Genomic DNA, 21433 nt, shown 5'->3' on the forward strand with positions numbered 1-21433 from the left:
ATCACATGTCATGCTACTAGAGCAAAATAAATCTTATAGGAACAGTGTAATTGCTGATATGGAAAATAACAGTAAAAAAATAGCTGACAGGAGTTGCAATAAAGAATATTAGTTATTTATGCATTCAGTTCAAACCCGGTACAGGTGACAGAAGCTGGGAGGTGTGGGGGTGGAAATTATAGAGTAAGCACATCTCAGGATAGTGGACTCAAGCAATTGACTGAAATCTGGCAGAATGGCTCTCCCTGAATTCCAGAATCAATACCTCATTGCAATGAGAGGTTCTCACCTCCTACTTGTATTGCTTGAGGCTAACAAGTGCCTGTATTAGTTAACACTAGAGCCACTGCTTCTAAACATTTTAAAAAGGAACAAACCAGCCCCTTTTCAGAGCCATGCCATCATTCTCCTTTTTCTTTGCCTCCCCACCACTCCTTCCTATAGATGGCACCGTATTACCACATTTTGAACTACATCCAGAAAATGATAAGTTAGTGATTAATTTAATATATATTTAATCAAATGAGGGGTTAACTGACAAACGAGCAAGCTGCTGGAGACAGAGCAGATAGGAGAAGTCAAAATGGCTTCTTCTGGGAGCTGCAGTAGGGTAAAGTTTGTGATGCTAGGATGTTAAAACACGATCCAGAGTCTTTCCTCACCAGCAGGAGGGCCAACGGTCTGTTTATAAATTTAAATCCAGCTCACATGCATTGAGCAGTATTATTTCAAACCTTTGCTAGTTATGTCTGCTATGCTCCTCTGCCTTCCCGTGACAGAAGGAAACAAGTGCCTGCATCTCAGTATTTCCACTTCTACCCAATACAAATGTACCATCACTGTAAGGCAGATGCCAAAAGAAAGGAAGAGCAAATACTTTGGGGAGGACAGTCCTAAATCACTGCTGGAAGATTCATAAAAACGTAATATACACTATAAGTGATCTTGCGCAGTAGTACTGATAGGTTTGTCTGCTCCAAACCCATCACTAAAGTTTATGAAGCAACTAATTTACCCTTAGGACTCAGCCATATTCAGTAACCCAGAATACAGACACTGTTGACTTTACTAATAAGACAATTCCCCTAACGTCTGCAGCACTCAGCCATTTAACACAAGGCTGCTATTTGAGATGGCAAGGGGAAACTGGGACAAGCTGATTAGAAATATATGAAATTACACTATTTTGCAAAGAGCACACTTTCTTAAAGATTATAGTGGATATTCTGTGTGACTATTCAGAAGACTAAACGCAGCCATAAATGCTTGTAACAAGCAATGGTTGCCTCGTATTTGTTCATTTACATCTTACAGCAGACAAGCACCTTACTGCAGAATGACACTGGACAGACTGTTCTCCCTTTAGCAAACATGACAACTGTTAATCTTTAAAGAATGAAGATTTTTACTAAATAGACTTCATTTTACACTAAGTAAACCCACAGAATAATCAGACTTTGTTTTATGCTAAATAAATACCCTAAGTGAACAATATTCTACTGAACACAAAGAGTATCTGTAAAACATACCGCAAATGCTGTTGACAGAAATTGACAGAAATTGACAGAAATTCCCCTTCATTGAACTACACTGCTGTCACAAATGTAAAGTTCTGCGACACATATTCAGATATAACACCAGATAGTGGAGCAGAGTAGCAGTTGGTAAGCACCTATTCATCCATCAAATGAACATCTGATAAGAGATAGGCAGAATAGGCACAGGCTTACCCAGAGGTAAATACTAAAGCAAGCAAAAGTGATTTATAACAGAATGGTAAATGTAACTGTCATTCTAACATCCTTCTCTTTGCTTATTACAATTATACAGTGCAGCAAATGTTTAAGTTTCGGTGTTCGGTCAGTAAATCTCCTTGATGCTTCCTGAGTTCCTTAGCCCTTTTCTCACAGTTGCTTTCACCTCCCTTGTAAAATAAATCAAATAAAATAAAGCCCTGTTCTCTGAACTCCAGATACCCCAGTCTTATACAGGTCAAAGATGTTTTTGTTACCACACCCATTTCTTTTAACCTCTCAATGCCCTTTGATCAAAGGCTGTTGGCATAGGAAGAGCAGCTGATATTATCTGCAGAACTACAGCAGAAACCTGAAACATTCTTGCTGCCAGCTGACACAATACTGGGTTTCTGCAAGGTACTGCAAAACTTTTAAAATAATTTTAATCTGCATAAAAATGGACCAAAGAGACAATAAAACATTTCATGTAATCCATGGTGGAAGACAAAAAACACAAAAACAAAGTAAACCCCCCAAAAATACAAATAGAAACAAAACAAAAAAAAAAACCCAAGCAAAAAAATAAAGGCTGTGATTACTGCAAAACCATTACAGCAAGGGAGTTACTATCCTAATATCTAACAAATTGTCATAAACATTTTAATATTATGCACAGTAAGCTTCAGCTCATGGGGGAACCTTGGTATTATTACTGGGGGGAAAAAAGAAAAAGCAGAGAACACTGATGTATGCCCTTCTCCTTCTGAGGATGTATTTTCTGTATTTTTAAACCAGATTTACCCCTGGAGTATTTTGAGTATATTCTCCTATTGCACTAAGCTGAGCACATTATGGCTTCACAAATGCTGCCTGTTTCAACCTCCTGCCAGTTAAAAAAAAAAGCACACACAGCCTCTTCTAAAGAACTAACTTAAATTTTCTTAGTACATCCATTACTTTGCTGGAAGTTGAAGAAGGCAAGGTCAAGTTGTATTCAGCACAAGCAGAAAGGTTTGTTATAGTTTTACTTGTGAAGGAATTTATTAATTGCAGACTCAACCTGTCTCCCACACAGGGGAATGCTCACCTATCTAATGTTCTCATGATTTACTGAGGTAAATGACGAATTTCACCACCATTACATATAAACTTCCCCTCTTTATGAATATTCACACTCTAGCACAGTTAAAGAGGAAATTTGCAAGATTAAAAATTGATTCTTTCCAAGTTTGTACTCAAATCTTTCAGTGAACATTTCTGGGATATAATAAAAGTAATCAATTCACTTCCCTTTAAATTCACAGTGCACATGTATCATAGAAACTCACAATCAAACATAAAGTAAGTTCCACAAGTCTCAAGCATGTTCATGTTTAACCTTCTTTTCCAGAAAGACATTAAGAATGTCGAAATAATGTGTTAATAAGCTAAATAATTTCACTTGAATGCAATGGGCTAGAGTTCTAGAGTTAGTTATCTAACAGGTGCATTTGCTTCCAGGAATCCTCTTGCCGAGTACCCTGAACTAATACTTGCAATAATCAAAATATACCTTGCACAAGAGGTTTGAAAAAAGTTGGCTTTATCTCTGTACCAATTTCTCGCAGGCACATAAATGACTGTCCAGTTACCAAGGAAAGAGGATAAAGTAGAAAGAACACACATGATGGCTCAAACTCCTCCTCCCCCCCCCAAACTCGCATTAATTTCATTTTCATGAAAAGGCAATCTACATGTACCTATATAAGAACACATATTCTACTGAAAGACGCAAAAGTCAAACATCTTTGCAGAAAAAAACCAATTGTCAGACTCTTACATTCAGTCCAAAATGAAGTATTAAAAGTTCCCTTTATAGCAGCAACTTGATTCCAGGAATTCCAGTTTTTACAGCAAACAAACACAGTCATTGCTTATTTTTTACATTTTCTCTAAAGTTAGCAGACATGGGAACATTTCCCTTAAAGTGAATAAAAAATTCACAAATACAGCCTCTTCAAGTGATGTATTACAAATTTTCTGGTTTTTAAATGGCATCTCTGCATTGTTCACAAAAACCACACCTAAAGACAGTCATGAACAAAATTCTGTTAACATTGCAAGACAACACAGTATGGATAGACGGTGTTTTAACTGGCAAATGAAGAATTGCAAATTTCTCCTTTACTAGTACAGCATACTGCAGAGAGCACTGCAATATACACCACAGATTTTGCATGTTAAATTGTTGAATCTATACTGTTTTCCAGTATTGATTATCTGCTTAATCTGTTATCAAATTTAAGTTGCAGCCAGCTTAACTCCATTATGTCATTATATCTGCAAACAATTCAAAACCTTCCCAATATGCCATATTAGTTTGAAACATTAGTAACAGTATTCCATCTTATTTTTAATTATTTTCAGAGAAATACTTACTCTACTTGGTCTTTAAAACCATTGTTGAACACTCAGTGTGTGGCTGAACAGAAACAGTGTAGAGCTAACACTTACCCTGAGCGTAACTGATGCAACTAATAGTAAAAGATTTAAATTACCTTCTCCCTCAAATCATCAAGAATAGAAGGATTCCAAAACATTCCCTCTTGGCTACCTTCACTGTAAAGTAAGTATTCTTTTTATTCACTTCTGGCTGGGATTCTTCATTACTTAATGATCATGCAAATGGAAAATTTATCTTTTATATATTTTTCCTTCCCAAAAGACTGAATGTTTTCAGGGTGAGTGTTTTCAGAGAAGAAATGTACAATGCAAAGCCTTTCAGAAGTTTTAAATATAAAACAACAAAAATCAAGGCACTTAATGTAGTTACATATGAGCAAAAAAAAATGATTACTGAGAATAATAAGGCCAGATCACAACATGAGATTATCAGCAAGTGTGCAACTGGGAACAAGGTAAAATCTCTTTCTTTCACAGCTTTGGCTTGAACTCGCCAGAAAGAAGCTTTTTCAGCATTTCAGAATTTTTTCCTTCTGGTGGTGAGGGCCATCTGTCATGATCTGAGGAAAACAAATAATTTACTTAGTTGATTGAGAAACTAGACATTTTACTTTTGTGTCCTCCCATTGCCCAACTCCAGTCACTTGAAGGACACTATTCTGTAGCCCGTTTCTTACCGGGTATTTCTAGGGTATGGCTGTACAAACTCTGGCCACCATCCACGACCATGGTTATCCCAGTAATGAATGATGCAGCTGGAGACAGCAGGAAACATACTGCAGGAGAGATCTAGCAAAAGAATGACAATTTTAATCTTTCTTAAACTGCTGGGAATTGGTCATGTCAAAGAAGATTGTGAAAACTTTTACAGGCAAGATATAGTAACATTTTCTACTCAGTAATGAAAGCTGTAACAGTCTTAAAGCCATTCTTCCAGCCATTTAACAGAGGAAAACCAGTGAGCTGTCACAGAGCAGCATCAGATACTGAAAAAACAACAAAAAAAGGTTGATCAGTTTATCAAAGATGCACATTCTTGGTGGAAGAGAGCTAAGTGCTTTTAAGATACACTTTATTTTCCCTTAATATTCATTCTTTCAGTCCTTCCTGCTGAAGTCAACTTCTTCAATAAATAATGCCTACTATCAAACGCTTCAGCGGTAAGAGCCAGCTGAATTAAATTTTCTGTATAACAGTGACTACTGGTTAACTCTCTCACTTGGCACAACCACACACTGCTACAAGCTTTCTTCTTTTTAAATATTCCATCACAGTACAAAATTAAATCTTTTTTTTCCCCCATATAATAAAGAGGCTTCAAAATAGAGACACAGAAGTAGGAGTATCAGAAGCATTCTGAAATACATTACCTCCTCAGGAACAGCTGACCTCTTGGCAGGAACCTTTGGTATGCTCCTTAACCACATCATTACACCTTGTTCTCCATAGTTTGCAACAGCAGTTTCTGAAAATACCAGTCCCTATTTTAAAACAGCATAGTGAAACTTTAGTTCTCTTACATACATTTAAACTGATAATTCTAAAATTGTGAAGTTGTCATTACTGATTTTCTGTGGGACTGAACTATCTAAAGAGCACTTGAATACAAGTTTTTGAATGTAATGGCATAGTATAATTTATACAAGAAGGTAATTTGGCTGCTAGCCACATCCCTGTTCAAGCACAATAATTCTGATTATTCCAATTCTCCGCTGTCACTTCATTAACAAAAAAAGTAGAGTATAAAAAAAAACTCAGAGGCCGCTTTTTTACAAGCATTTCATGTTAAATTACAGCAGGAAACTACAAAACCTCAAGAACAAGTTCTCAAAAGTTTCTTGTCATCTGTAGGAGCACTAGACAGATTTATTTCGAATTACAGAAGCAGATAGATTTGAGTCAGAATTCTGACTCTCCCTACTTAGCTGCTGTAGAAGCAGAAAAAGATGACTGTGTTTGCTCTGGCGACCACACAGTCCAGTTTACTCCTGAGAAGGAAGATGGCAACGTGGACACAGGGTTACATCCACCAGTTAGGACAGAACTTTTGGGACTCAAGTTTTAGTAAAATAGCAAAATTTGAATTCACCCATGAAGCATATATAAGGTTTCTAAGATACTTGTATAATGAATGTAAAACTATTTTTTTCAGAATGCTCACTTCTGTCTCTTTGTATCCATTCCCTACAGGTCACTCTTCTCACATAAAGCAGTAACAATTTTGTAATGTTACCACAGACCTGATGGGTCCCCAAAGGCGACAGAAGCATTATTGTAACTGTAACATGGACTTTTGTTACCAGCATAGTAACAAAACTAGCAAATACTTCTGAAAGAGCCAAAGCCCTGCAGTGTTTGCTTGTCAAAAACTTCTTCTGACGTGTGCTATAATATCTAATCAGTATGATTCATTAGGTAATTAGCATGCCTGAAAGTATGTTCACATAATAATGCTGTCTTAATTACTTACTTCCCCAAGACTTGATAAATCAGAAAAAGCAGATAAACAGGAAATACAAGCCAGTAGATCTTAATATTTAACATGTCTCCAGATGAATTGCATCTCACAAAGGTTACATAAAAGCCTCTACCGGAATGATTAATACACATCTGCCTTTAAGCATTCTGTGCTATGCCAAACAAAGCGAGCCAGATGCTTTAGGACATGAGGCACAAGAGAATATACAGACATTCTACAAAAATAGTAGCAAGATCTTCCTAGGGATCACTTAAACAAATATGACACTTCGCTTACGACATCCACTGTGAGACAAGCTAAATTCTGACTGTAGAAGTCGTGGACAAAGTTTATGTGTCCTGTTTTAATTTCAAGGGAGTAAATGTGCAAAATAAATTGTGGATAACAGAAAATTACTACAGATCACACATTCACAAATGTCAAAGCTAGAGCTTCTATATAACTTCTGTATCTGCAGCACTGTGCACTACAAAACGCAGCTGCTCTTTCTATACAGTTATTTAAAACAACTCTACCTGCAGTCTACTTCCTCAGAAATGTGGCAGACATATTTTAGCTGACCTGTATAGTTGTTTCCTGTCTGCATGAATTTGATAAGGAAAAAATCAAAACACACATTTTTACATATGATTTCTCTGAGAAATAGTACGTTCCAACTACCATTTCTTTATATGACTAAAGCTAAACTAACTTAACACGTAGAAGACAAAGTAAAATGCATTATGTGATGTAGATACAGAAATGCTGCTAGCAAGGATTTTCTTGTTATTTTCTAAGTCCATGAGAGACTTCTCTCTCACAGAAGAAGTAGCAGAGTTATGTAAACAACCAAACACCTGCAGCCTTGAAAAGTCTTGTTTACAGTATAGTAGGAAATATTTTGACAATGGATGTTTTAGGATTTTAGCCAATCACCCCCAAGGGGTGGCTGATCCTTGTCCAATTAGACTATGAAGAAAAAAGTCTATAAAAGAGTTTGTAAAATAATTAAATAAATCAATCTTGCTGCACAGTTCCTGCCTGCTGGATCTTCTCTCCTCCTCCCTACGGCTGCAGGACACGGTGATAGGGCCTAGGACTGCGGTAATAATGTGACACATTCAGAGATTTTCAAAATAAGTTTGTAAACCATCAGCACACTTGAACCTCAAACAGAAAGTTTCCTGAACTCAGAAGTAATGTATCCATTACTGAAACACAGAGCATTGAGTAATTTTATGTCAAGGCTTTGTAAGACAGGTCACCAACTCCTACCAGTATCACTTCATTTAGCTATAAAAAAACCTAAAAACCAAGTGCGCCAAGTCAAAGCAGAAAGCAGAAGCAATTTTATCCCACATCCTCTGACTCATCATCCAAAAGCACAAAACACTCAAATGGCCCAAAGAACACAGTGAGGGAATTATAAACAAATGCATAAATAATCCACAAACAGTTACTGCTTATAAATTTAAAAATCCATTTTGGTCCAAATGCTCTAACTATGAGCATGTGTAATGGCTAATTTCAATCAGATCATTTGCCATTACTTACAGGAGCAACGCTGTTGATTCTCACTCCACTGTGAGCCCATTCTAAAGCCAGAGTCTTGGTTAGGTTATTCACTGCAGCTCTTGCAGCTCCTGTGTGCCTGTGGAGAAAAGAAAGCAAAGGAAGCATCTGCTCCCTCAGCTAAGAGTGTCCAATGTTAATTCTACTGCAGCCTCATTAGGGTATTCAGAGTAGTTTTCTGTGGCTGGACCAAGCATCTGGAAGAGAGAGATTCTCCAGTTTCCAAGTTTGACCATAGCTTCACTGTTCAAACAAGCTATGCTGTGATTTCCTGTCATTGCTGGAAATACTTAAGATCTCTTTCCCAACGCAACATGGGGTCAGCTACACTCTACTGCAGGAGGGGGCTTATAAAAGAGAAACAACTGAAGTTCAAACTGTGTAAAACCTGTAGCCTGCACAGGTAAAGCAACACTTGGAAGAACAGTGGTCTGAAAGATTGTTTAAACCTTCTGACAAACATGATTAAAATAAGTCACCATTCAAAAATTACTCTAGGAGGATGGAGACAGAGACACGACAGTCACAGTGAACTTCAATACCTTGCTGCTGTAGGTAACTAGTCTGAAATGATTACAAGCTTGAATGCAGACAAAATTACTGCAGTAATGAATTGTAGACAGTTGTAGTCAGAGAAAATTTATAGGATTTATTTGCTTTCGCCTAGCAAAACAGACTAAGAGGAGATAGATATAATAGCTTCTCAAATACAGGGAAAGTATAAGAAAAACTTCAGAAAAAAAAAGAAGAAAACATAACTTATTCATATGTTTAGGCCAGAACGAAATTAACCTCCAGGCACAGTCTGAGGAAACATGACAACTTTTATGTTCAAAATTAATACTTATGAAAAATTCATATAAGGTGACTTTTGGTATGAGCAGTGTCTGGACTTGCAAAGGCATATCTTTTTCAACAGTACATTCCTGCAAGAAGTTTCAAGTCAATTTAATTTGAAAGTAGGTTTGTCTATCCATCTACATACAACAGTTACTTAGGAAAATTTTTCCACCGTTATTCAGAATTTGCTTTTTTTTCCTCTAAGTTCAACTCAAACTGAAACATCTTCAGCCTATTTGCCCTGACAGTTGAACCAGATACCTCAGTGGAGATATTCAAATAACGGCAGCTTCAGCACCACCGTGTGGATCTCCATATTTATCTTGTACTGCAAAGAACAAGCTAGTGAGAAAATATTCTGCTGTTCCTTAAAAAATTTTGGTTTTGAAACCATTCAACCCTGAATCGGGACAAAGAGACATAATGCAACACTTGCTCAAAACATATTTTCTTATTTCTTCAACAGAAACTCAATTTCAAAGTTTAAAAAAAAAAACCAAACAGAAAAGGGAGCTGTTCCCAATTAAAACTTCACTGGGCAAGTCTTGCTTCATAGTTTCTTACAAACAAGTGGAGAGAGACCAGAGATGCCATCTACTGGATTAATAAGAGATCCCCACACATACAGACAAGTGATACTCTTGCTCTCTCTTGACCTAACTACTATATTTCCATACTCTGCTGCTGCCCAGTACACACCTTTCTGAAGTGTTTAGGAACAGTCAGTACTTCTGGGGGAAAAATATAGAAAAGTGTAAAAAGAAAATATATATTACGACATTCCAGGAAAGCCATTTCTCACGGCAGCAGTAATGTTGACAATGGCTCCTCCATGTTCCTGCATCCAGGCATTGTACACTGTATGAAGGAGGAAGATAACCTATAAATATCAGAAGAAATGCATACAAATGAACTTGCCAATTGGGAGCCAAATTTGGAGAATTAACTGCAATCACACTGCACATTTGTCATACTGGTTTAAATAAAAACAATCTGCTGTTTGTACCACAGCCTTGCCAAGGCAGAGGTGAGGCCATGGGGCAACAGGCGTGGCCCCAGTAAGGCTCAATGATTGTCAAGAAGCATTTGAGGGAAATCAAGATTTCATGTTTCCATGTAAATTACTTTAACTTCCACAATGCTATCTGAGAATGACATACCATACTTAAATTTAAGCCTAAATTTATATCCTTGAAGGGAGAGAAGTATTTTCCTATGTTATATACAGTGAATACAGGCCACAAAAGTTAAGTGGTTTTCCTATAGTCTTTTAAATGTGTATCAAAGTCAACTGACTCCCCAAACCTGGCCTTAACCAGAAGATCATGCTTGCCTAAATGCCTGTTTGTATTTATGAACAAATGTAATAAATATCCACTGTCAAGTAAGTGCATGAAAAGAAGCTAGGCAAACCTTACATTTCTTATCTTCTGGTGTTTCTGTAAAAAACAAAAACAAACATATGAAGTTTTATGTTCAGACCTTACCCGCTTTGCAGCAATAGAAGGTTCCTGTCAGATTCGTGTCTATCACAGCATTCCAGCCTTTTGCACGGATGGCTTCAGAAGGACTTGCAAACTGGCCCCCTCCATTATTCACCAGGAAGTCAATCTTCCCATGCAGAGACAGTGTAGACTTCACCAAAGCTTCTACCTGAAACAGTATGTGTTAGTGTGGTATGTTGATTAAGCCCTATACCAAATTTCATTCTCAGACAGTATCTTCTCCCTCATGCCCTTTTCACAGAAAAAGAGGAGGTCCAGTCTTTAGAGAGGCTGTAAGATTGGTGTGACAGGTTTAGTCAGCCAAGAAGGACTAGGCTGTATCCATGTTTACTTAGGAAATTTTGCTGGTATAATGCAGGTGCTGCATAAAATACCAGCACCCAAAGAAAAAGGGGATTTAAGCTGCTGAAGATTTGTAAAACCAAACAGACACAAAAGCCCACTACATACAACCTACTAAGAATCTCCTGATGTCTTTCAGAAGAGTGGGGGTGTTCACATGAGATCCCCAAAGAGTTCCATATAAGGCAGCTACTGTTATTTTTATCTGACCATACACCTGACCATTTTAAACAGAAAACATAACTCATCTTGTGGAATTTTATCATTCTTATCTAGAAGTTTTGTACGTTCACTACAGCTCTGATGTATGAGTTGGCAATAGCCAGTCTTCTAACACACAGGAAGAAGGTTAATTACCCTATAAAACATGAAGTCTAAAAAATGCTGCAAATACAAGTTATCTTCTTTGGCAAAAATATTAATTCAAGACAGCTATAAGAACTCCATAGCAACTGCTTAATAATTTAATCTTTATCTCAAGAAACAAGAAATGGGACAATGTGACTGTTTCCTGCTTACATCATCAATCATAACTATATTCCATGCATCAGTTATTCCTACTCAAGCATATATAAAATGTTAATCTAGCATCTGTGGTCAGAGAAAAACACAGAACAAAAAAAAAAACCACCCAAAAAACCAAACAGGTGGAGGAATGCTGCCACTCAAACAGATTGGGCTAGGGGAAGGATATCAATCAACCTTTCTCTGTATTGAGTTAGTGGTAAAAAACATCAGAAACAAAAAAAAAAAAGAGCAAGCAATGCATTATCTGTATTCCACAATGAGTGTTACCAACTCGGTCTCATAAATAGCTGCCTTACATCTTGTGTTGCTAAACAGGATGGTTTACCAGGGTAGTATGGATCCTGTAAGGATGCACCTCTCGGGAAAAAAAACCCTAAACAAACATATAATGACTGAAAACCTAGTGCCTGCTGATAAAAAATGCCTTAAAAAACCAATTTTGATACCTAAACCAAATCTTCAAATTCTGAATGTCATCTTATTCCTCATTTTAGTCACTGCAGGTTGTGGGATGTGAGGAAAAAACCCAGAAAACCAAAACATCTGTGACAGCAGTCCCAAACCCATAGCTTGTGAGAACAACCATGCCACAGGGACATTCTGGCTTTTACTTTTCTCTTGTAAGGAAAGGAAAGTTATGTCTGGCTAGGTAGCAAAAGTTATGCTTTGCTCAGCAATATTAAGCTCTTCTCCCTGTCAGTCTCAGAATCTTGCTTTCAATATTATTCTCTGTAAGTCACTGAAATATGGGCTCATTTTTGGAACAGAAATGGTTTCAGTACAGAGAAGATTTCAACAGACTAAGGCTATTCAGACTGTGGAAAGAGAGAGAGAGAGAGAGAAGAAAAAATGCTAAGAATCGTAAAAAGAGAAGACAAAACAAATTAACAAGAAAAATCCACAGAGAAGAGACATTAAAGCAAGTTTTCAACAGCTGGACAAAATGTATGTTATATGCTATAACATACCAACTCAAAATGGTTCATATGTTGTACTTAAGGAACTGTTGTTGTTCCTACTTGTTGCACCATATTCTCAGGAAAAAGAAATTAAAAACCCAACAACAACAAATGTGTATCAGTTCTGTTTTCTGAAAGCCAGGAAAGGCCAGAAGGCTCTCCAGTGACAGCTCAGATGGCTCCAACTGTAGCAATCTTCACAAAGTCTTCTGTGCTGTAGAAAAAGCACCACTGCAGTGCTTCTCCCAGTTACAGTAAACATGGTGACAGCAGCCAGCAGCACAGAGAGAAGGAGGGTCTGGTAGAACACATTTAAATCACAGTGACTACTAAAGAAGATTCTTCTCTATTCCTATAATTTAAAAATTCACTTGGAAAGAACTTCTTAGAAAAGCTATTAAAGACTCTCTTTGGAAGCAAAGCAAAGCTGCATGAGGTAGAGCTACTAGTTTAGGACATTCTTCTGAAAAAGACAGCAAAGAACAAAATCAGGCACTTCAGACATAACCAGAAGACTGGGGCTCTGCAATAAGGAACTTTTGTGTGTGACTGCAAATCGTAAGTATTATGCAGTAGCACATATTCACAGATAACTGAGATGACAGTAGTCACTTGCACAGGAAAAGGGACAAATGTCCACATGCATTCACAGGTCACCTTGACTGAGTAAAACACACAGGCACAACTCACTACAGAGTGTCAGAGATCTGTGATTTGGTGGCTAGAACTAACAGGCATTCTGGCACAGGGGTAACAGGTATTTTTACTGTGGTATTGCTGTGTTATTTAAAAGTACAGCAACAGGAGTCTCTTATCCTCCCCACCAAGCCACAGTCTTTCACTACAGGCTTCACATAGACAGGCATTAAGTATTTATAAACCAACTGAGCCTATGCTAAGCTCTGAAGTTTATTGGAAAAGAAAAGCTACTAGTGAACTCAGACACAGGGTATGTGCTCAGTAGCACTGTATTGAGTCTGTCTGAAGCTGTCTTGTTGATGTCCAAGTGACAAGTTTTACCCTTGGGGTCTGGTCCAGCTGCTGTTGCTGGAGCTGAAGTATGGAAAGGAGACACTGTGAACAGAATTCTGAATTGCTGATTTCAAGAACAGCAGCGGCCCACCAGAAGTACAAGGTTTTATCTTCCACCTACCTAGACATGTAAGCTTCTACTTATCTAGGTGCCAGTTAAAGAGATGTTTGTCCACAGAGTATAGCAAAAAGGCCTCACAAGTGTAAGGATTGAAAGAGTACAGCTGCCTGTCTCAAAACACTGTCAAGGCCGCAGAAGGAACTTGCCATAAGATGATAAGCCACCAAAGCAGGAACTTGAGAGAAGCACAGAAGGGAGGAATTTGCAAGAGGAACGCACTAATTCCAGGCCTAGCAGAGGTAAGACCAGGTTAGCACATCTTGGTTAATGCATCTGGACAGAAGTGGCCACTGTGGCAAACTGTGGGAAAGGAAGCAACTGCTCATACACGTCACCCCAAGTTATGGGAACGGCACCTGTGTCCCCCCCATGGATACTCAAAACTTGGCCTATATGAAGGTGGTACCCCCAGAAGACTGACGGGACACCACTGCACCCATGGCTCGTGACTATCATCTGCTTGGTCTCAGTCTCCCTCCCTCCCTTCCTCCCTTAATTCCAGCATTCATTCCTCATGTCTTGTCCCTGTCAACAGATTTGCTGTAGCTCAAAATTTAGGACACAGAAAGAGATAAATAAAGATACACATGCACACAGAGCTGTCTGGTTTGCATCTTAGCAAGAGCAAACTGATCTGCTCTCAACGCATGATGAGGGCAGTGCCAGCAAATACGCGAACAATAAAAATCACTTCAGCTTCATAATTACTAAGAAGCAATATCCATCACTATATACACTCCAAACCATAGGAAAAGGAGAACAGATCACATATCCAGGAGTCTTATCCTGAAGCACAATCACTGCTCCAAGATAAGACTCCATGACAGAATACAGAAATATAGAAATATATTCTGATGACAGAATAGAGAAGCCTCAGGTCCTCTTATCTCAGAGCCCTCCACTCTCTCATTTTTAAAAATAAAACAGGTTTTTTTATCCTTTACAGAACATTCAGTGGAAAACTAGTCAAAAGCAGCAGCAAACTCATGACAAAAGTAAGCCTGACAGGTTATACAGTGGTTGAAAATCCTCCATCAAGCAGGATTATTTCTTGCACATTAAATAAAAAGTAAGCTTTTCTAGAAAGCAAAAGGGCTTCTGAGGATGAAGATTTAGAGACTTAAAAATGTGAATTCATTAAGCTGTTCCCATGATATCTGCCATCAAGCTTCTGCAGCAATTAATTCACTGCACTTTCTTTGCTTCTTCCTCGGCCAGAAAGAGCTCTCACAAACACACTGGACTACATGATGAGGGATGAACCTTCTAATGCTTGAATTTCACAGACCCAAACTAGAGGCATGAACCATGCCATCTTCAAAGCAGGTCAGTTACTTTAAGATTTGCAATAGGAAGCAAAAAATAATCTTCTGGCAATTTGAAAGCACCTTCATCTTTCTTAAATTTTCCCTATTCAAACTCCCTCCCTCCAGTTTATAAACTGGACAAAATGGATAGGGGCCTTTAGAGAGATGCAAAACAACTCATGGAGAAGGAGGGATTGCTATAGTAAGAACAAATGGCTTGTTCCTACAGGTGATCAGGGTGGCTTCCTTTAAAATAAAGATTTACTCTTAGAAAGACTTCAGTGAGATATCAGAGAGAATGATATATTAAATGAATTATGTAGTTCTTCAGGAAACTTCCTGGGCTTTGAAGCTTGTGATGGATCGCTTCTGACATCTAAGGGGGCTTGAACTCCTAAGTTTTTTTTCTCTTGTTGAAACATTTATAATGTTTTTCTCCTGCACATGTTCTTTGGTTTCTGGTATAAGAGCCAAGGAGGATGTAGTGACTCACATGGAATTCTTGCAGAGGCTGTCCTCTCTACCCAACAATGTGCTTCCGTGATTTCTGAGGTAAATACTCTCCACTCAAACTAAGCTGAAAGCAAACAATGAGTTGTAATATTACTAATGAGTAGCATACAGAGCCAACACAGTTGTACAAGTCTTATTTCTTTTGTGAGGGAACCTAAAAGTTTACATGCCCTCTCATTCCCTCTTCCACTGTAACAGGAAGCTCTTTTTCTATTTGTGAAAATACTGAAATGAGTTACATTACTGTGTTGCATCTACTCAATATTTGCCTCTTAGAAAAATCCTCAAGGACATATTTTACCGATCCCTGTTCCTATGACTCCAAGTCCCAAGCACTAAATTTTAAGTTAAGAATGGAGTAGGTTTTGAAAGTGCATGTACAATACTCTTTAAATTGAAGTAAAAGCCCAAAGGTACTTCTACTCTAGTTTCCACAAGGGAAGCAAGTGCAAATTATGAAAAAAGTACTTTTCGCCATTGTTGCTCTTAGGAAACATAATAAATAAGCAATAGTAAGCTGTGGGTTGTGGAAAACCTGCCATATGCCTCAGTTCTGACAGTTTTTGGCAGTGTAAGTTAACAATTGTTAATTTGAGTTTATCTAGTTTCAACTTACAAACCAAAGTACCTAAGTGTAAGGAAGTGCTATCTTCACTACAAATTTAAGCATTGAAAACACAAATTTCTGGTCCAACAGTAAATTTAGAAATTTACATGGCCAGGATTTAGCAATCTTTGAGAATCTCAGCATTAACAGAAGAGAACACAGTCAGAAAGGCACAAGCTAAAGAAAAAAAATCACAGGATGTCTCTAACCAATAAAAAAATCTGGTCTTGGAGATGAGAAATATTTAACAGGTATACAGGTTCTTACGTTAACATGCAACAGAAATTTCTTGCATTTCTTATCCAGATTTTCAGCAAAAAGCTTATGAAATTCTCATAGCATTTTTTTTTCTAAGTAGGACTTCAAAAGAAAGAACTAAGAGCAGCTGGAGAACTGAAGTGAGTCAAACTATAAGACTAAATCAATGACTTAAAAGTTCAAGACTGGAGTTTAATCTGCCTTTTTCCTCTGAACCCTCTCTTCAATAGAAACAGACATGAAAGGACAATGGTTGAAGAGAACTTCCAGTGGCAGAAGACATCCAACAGAGACTTCACCAACATCATACAAAAAGTTCAAGGAAAGTTCTGGTGTGTCTGTAAATAGGTAGAGTTTAAAACTAAACTGGAAACAAGACAATTCTATGATAAAACTGCAGCGTAATAGCAAAGACAGACGTTTCTTCAAGTATCAGCATGGCTACCTGTAACACAGAATAATGCCTAAACACTTTGGACAGCACTATAAAAAAGTCTTGAAAAGCACCTTCCAAAATTTCCAAAGCCACTTAAGCCTGTTTTGTCAAATAGGCATTTAGCCACACTTAAAAAGGAAACAAAGAAGGAATGGTAGTTTAGTGGAGATTACCTCATTTCACCATCCAAGCCCTACAGCATCTCACAGAACTCTGCAGTTCCCACTAATCAATTTCAGACTGATACAGAAATAAGATTCACCTGCAGAATGTAATTAAGCATGCCAGAGTACTTTCTGCAAGAAATAGACCTGAAAAAAGCTTAAATGTTTTTTCCTCTTTACCTCTTTTCTTTCCTGTAGCTTTAATCATGCAAGTTGCCCTCTGACATCTGCCATAACCTATCATGTTGCACTGCTGATGCCAGTAAATATAAACCTAAAATTCACTGGTAGGTGAAGTGACATACTGCACAGCCCCAGGGTTCACCTCCTTCAGGAGAGAAAGTCTGAGTAGATTATTATAAATATTTTATGGCACAAACTGTTCCACAAGGGAAGAATTTTAATTTTTACTTGTTTTATGGCTATATATTAGGATATTTCCAGAATCTTCATAGCCACTAAAGGTCATTAATATTTAGTTTAAGAGAGACTTTGAGAGGTTTAGAAAAATGTAGCAATCAGTGGTTACTGGAAGATTTTGTAGCTGTCTTCAAACAGTTAAAAATCCAACCTGAAGTTAGACCTTTAAATATTTAATTACAGAGATAAAAAAATTAGGAGGGGCATGCAGACTTCTGAAGAACCTGGATTATGTACTTTTGCTCTTGATCTTCCATTTTTTGTAATATGGAGGAAAAATTTAAAAATCAACTTGAACAGTGATAGAGTTCGCAATGAGGCACACCTCAAACCATAACTAAAATTTCAAACATGGCTAAAATATTATACATCTGTGGGGTTTTCTGGCTTTAATACAAGCCAAACTGACAATGCAGGGCACTTGTGTCAAGTCACAAACACTGAGGTTCCATGCTATGCCTTCCTGTTTGAAGGAACTATTCTGAGGTCTCCCATCTTCACAAGTTTACACCCCCTCACTTCTGTCACAGCAATGTGACAAAGAATCATGCTAAGTGGGCTCTGACTCGCTGCACAACATGTTAGTTTCAAGACCTGCATCTCCCAGAAATATCTGAAATATATAAGCATGGTCAGAAAAATATCTGCCAATATTTATAAATGTTTTTTTGCTTAGGTGGCTAACAAATGTCTTCCCTTGGGAAGCACATCTATCCAGAACAATTTAACTGAGCTTTGCTCCACCTCTCCCCTGATCTAAGCTAGTTTTGAGAAGGCCAAACATCTTTGGAGATCTGAGAATTTATACACAATATGCTTTTGATATGTTAAGCCCCAGAACAAGACCACTAATCTTTACCTCTTCTTCTTTGCGGATATTGCACTCTATGGGAGTCACTTTGGCAGGACTCATGGAAGCAAACCTATTATTCAGTTCTTCTGCAGCAGCTTTTAATCGGTCAAATTTACGAGAGGCAATCACAACACTGCAACCTGTAGAGACAAAATGAAACATCCTTCAGCTAACACAATTACGCTTTTTTTTAGTAACATCATGGAGATATCTTGTAGGATGTGCATTTATTAGTCACTGACTAGAAAATACAGTGTTGAAGTTCTTGCAAGAGGGAGAAATGACTGATGTCAGATGCTTCTTAGCAACAAGATCCCTCTGTGCCAGGAAAAGAGCAATTTAAAAAAATGTCCACAACGTTTCCTCTCCTTCCTGCAGAAGGGAAGATAGCCTGTGAGTTGCAGGGTCAGCAAAGCAGCATTCAGACATCACTTCTGCTGCCTCTGCTCACAGCTGCCTCATTTATCAATTAAGTGATTTAAAGATATTTCAGCAGGTCTTGTTTACAAAAAAAAGCTTGCTCTTAAAACCACAAAAATAACCTTCCTGTACGACTGGTTGCAATTTTGACTAGCAGTGAGCAAATGTAATGCTCTGCTTTTTAACTCTACAGAGACTGAAGGAAAGGATAATAGCCTCACAAGATTAATCCCTATCTGCAGACTACAGACAGCAGGAACAGAGCCCTCCCTGTGGCACTGCAGAATCCTGGCTGCAGAAAGAAGATATAGAATAGGCAGGAGCTCAAGTACTTGGGTTTTTTCAACATTTGGAGGCAGAAGGACTCATTCTACAGAGAAAAACCAATGCAGGTGCCAAATTTAAGTCAAGCACTCACACTACAAGCAGCCCAATTTCTTCAGTCACACCAGTGGACTTAGGACAGCTTTAAGGCTTCAGCAATTGCTACTACATAGACTAAACCAAAGGACACCAAATTAATTCCTAGTACAAATCCAGCAGGCATGCAATTTCATGTAAAGGATAAGCAAATTACTAGCTTCCACGCCAAGCAGGCAAGGAGGTCTTCCTCCCAGTTTGCTCCTTCCATAATCTTAGCATTTCAGCAGAAGTAATCCCTTCTTCCCATCAGATCTGCTGCTCATCTGCTTTAACATAAACCATCCTCAACCAGCCAAAAAAAAAAAAAAAAGAAAAAGTTAACATCCTGCCAGGTGTGGGGTTTTTTTCCCTCTCTGTTGCAGAGTCGAATTTGGCCTCTCATGTGATCACGCAAACACCAGAATAAATTCAAAATAACTAGTGGGAGTAAAGAGAAGCAAGCTGTTCATTTGACTCAAGCTGTCTTGTGAAATGACATATTAAAAAAAAAAAAATAGAGGAGTTTAATTCTTCCAGAAGGAAGCGTTACAAATACACGTCCTTAGGAATAGGAGCTTCACCTTTAATTGGTGGCCATCTTAAAACAACACATATAAAGACAGTAGTCTCTGAGGTCTCCTGATTTTTTTTTAAATTAAGAACTCCAGTCACTTGCACAAGCACCCAACTAATGCAAAGTTCATAAAATGCCAGACACAATTACCAATTAACACAAAATACTCAACCACAGTAGCCCAGTTCTATTTACCAACCTAAATGCTTATTAATACACACACTGATATAGAATAAGGTCCAGTAGAAGACTGTATTTTTGCTAAATATACTAATTGGGAGTCTAATCACTGAGAAACACTTGGTACTACTGTGCAAACTGACAATACCATCACTTAATTTTCTTCACAAAGAATGACCAGACCGTTTCCTGATAGGGTCACGGGAAAGGGCACAAGTTTCCAGATAAAAGGTTTAAATTTGCCCAGAAGGCTTCAAAGGAGACTCGTTATAAAAACAATGTATATCATGACTGGCATTATCTGTCACTGCTCCTGCGCCTGTAGGAACCAGTCCCCCATTACCTAAAGTGCAGGGTATACATGGAAACAGTTCCCAATCATCATCTTGTCAGGAGTAACCAGCAAGTCTACAGGTGAGGAGGGTTACTCAGTCAGACTTAAGCTCTATATAGCTCTTTCTCCATTTTTTCTCATGTGCTTTGTAGAGATTTGTTTTCTATTGTGTTCTATTTACGCTGTTATGGACACACTTTTGTTATTTGTATTTTGCTTGAGAAAAACAACGAAGATCAAATTAAGCACAATTTTAAGGTAACTGGGTAACATCACCAACCGACAGTGTGATGATGCTTAAAAAGCATCTCTTCCAAGCAGCATGTAAGGACACCTGAAAAAAAAAAGCTTAGTTTCCCAGTAATACAAAGGTAACAGAACTAATCCTCCATTCAGCTCCACAAAGCAGCGGAAAGCTGAGGCACAAAGACCAGAAGAGGCAGAGATGCCTCCCAGCGCAGCCGTAACAAAGAAAGCTCTTTACTATGCAGTGCAGTGATGCACATTCCAACAATGCAAACGACGGGAGTGTGGCACCGAGAGGTATAACACTAGTGTTTGTATTCTGAAGGCGCTGAATCCAATCATGACAATAAACTATCCAAACCCAGTCTGATACCGATGATCCCTAGCACTGATGTTGAAATTTGCAGGAAATGTGTTGCAAGGTGGATGTAGGAGTCCTTTCTACCTCTCCTGGCCCCACATCAGAAAGTCAGGAGACTGCTTTTCACTCCAGGTTTTACCACTTCTCTGTACTCAGCATGGAAAGAAAACCCATGCCATGCACGATGAAGATGCTCTTCAATTTCAGGACGTTCCTGTCGCAGGCACTGGGAGAAGCACCATGTCTCTAATGTGTTACTGTGCGGACAGCAGTTCAAGGATACTGATCTGTGAGGCTCAAGGTTCAACAACCTCGTAAATCCTCCAGTTAAAGCAAAATGAGAAATCACTGAAGGGAGAGTCTGAGAGAAAAGGGTCCTGGTTTAACATAACCTCACTGACCTCTGTGTTTAAAATAGCCAGTGTTGTTTTACGGGCCAGCGGGCCAAAAGGCAGAGCCCCACATCAGCCTCACCTCGTGCCCCTTGCTATTCACCGACCCTGACACAATGTCCCACCCAGGGGCTCCTCGCACCCCATCCCCGAGCGCCGCCAGCCCCCAACACGCAGCACGGCCCGCGGGCGCTCCCTGACGACCCCCCAACACCCGCCTCGCCCCGCTGCTCCCCCGGGGCTTCCTGCGGAGCCCGCCCCGCGCCCACCTAGCGCCAGCAGGTCGGCGGCGATGGCCTTGCCGATGCCGGTGCCGCCGCCGGTGACGATGGCGACCCGCCCGCGGAACAGCCCCGCCGCCAGCAGCCCGCGCCCCGCCGCCGCCGCCGCCATGTTTCCCTCCCTCCCTGCCTCCCTCAGCCGCGCCCGCC

The 21433-nt window shown here is 38.9% G+C and overlaps 1 protein-coding gene across 1 annotated transcript; it reads right to left on the minus strand.

Annotated features, from left to right (window-relative positions):
- Positions 1-2874: 2874 nt before the first annotated feature.
- Positions 2875-21404, minus strand: PECR (peroxisomal trans-2-enoyl-CoA reductase). Its single transcript, XM_039555113.1, has 8 exons — positions 21272-21404; positions 18100-18233; positions 10536-10701; positions 9825-9906; positions 8191-8287; positions 5549-5659; positions 4856-4967; positions 2875-4738 (listed from the first exon to the last, which is right to left on the minus strand). The coding sequence occupies exons 1-8, from the start codon at positions 21393-21395 to the stop codon at positions 4650-4652; spliced, it is 915 nt and encodes a 304-aa protein (XP_039411047.1). The 5' UTR covers positions 21396-21404; the 3' UTR covers positions 2875-4649.
- Positions 21405-21433: the final 29 nt, after the last annotated feature.

This window comes from Corvus cornix, chromosome 7 (assembly GCF_000738735.6).
Source record: "Corvus cornix cornix isolate S_Up_H32 chromosome 7, ASM73873v5, whole genome shotgun sequence".
NCBI classification, from domain to species: domain Eukaryota; kingdom Metazoa; phylum Chordata; class Aves; order Passeriformes; family Corvidae; genus Corvus; species Corvus cornix.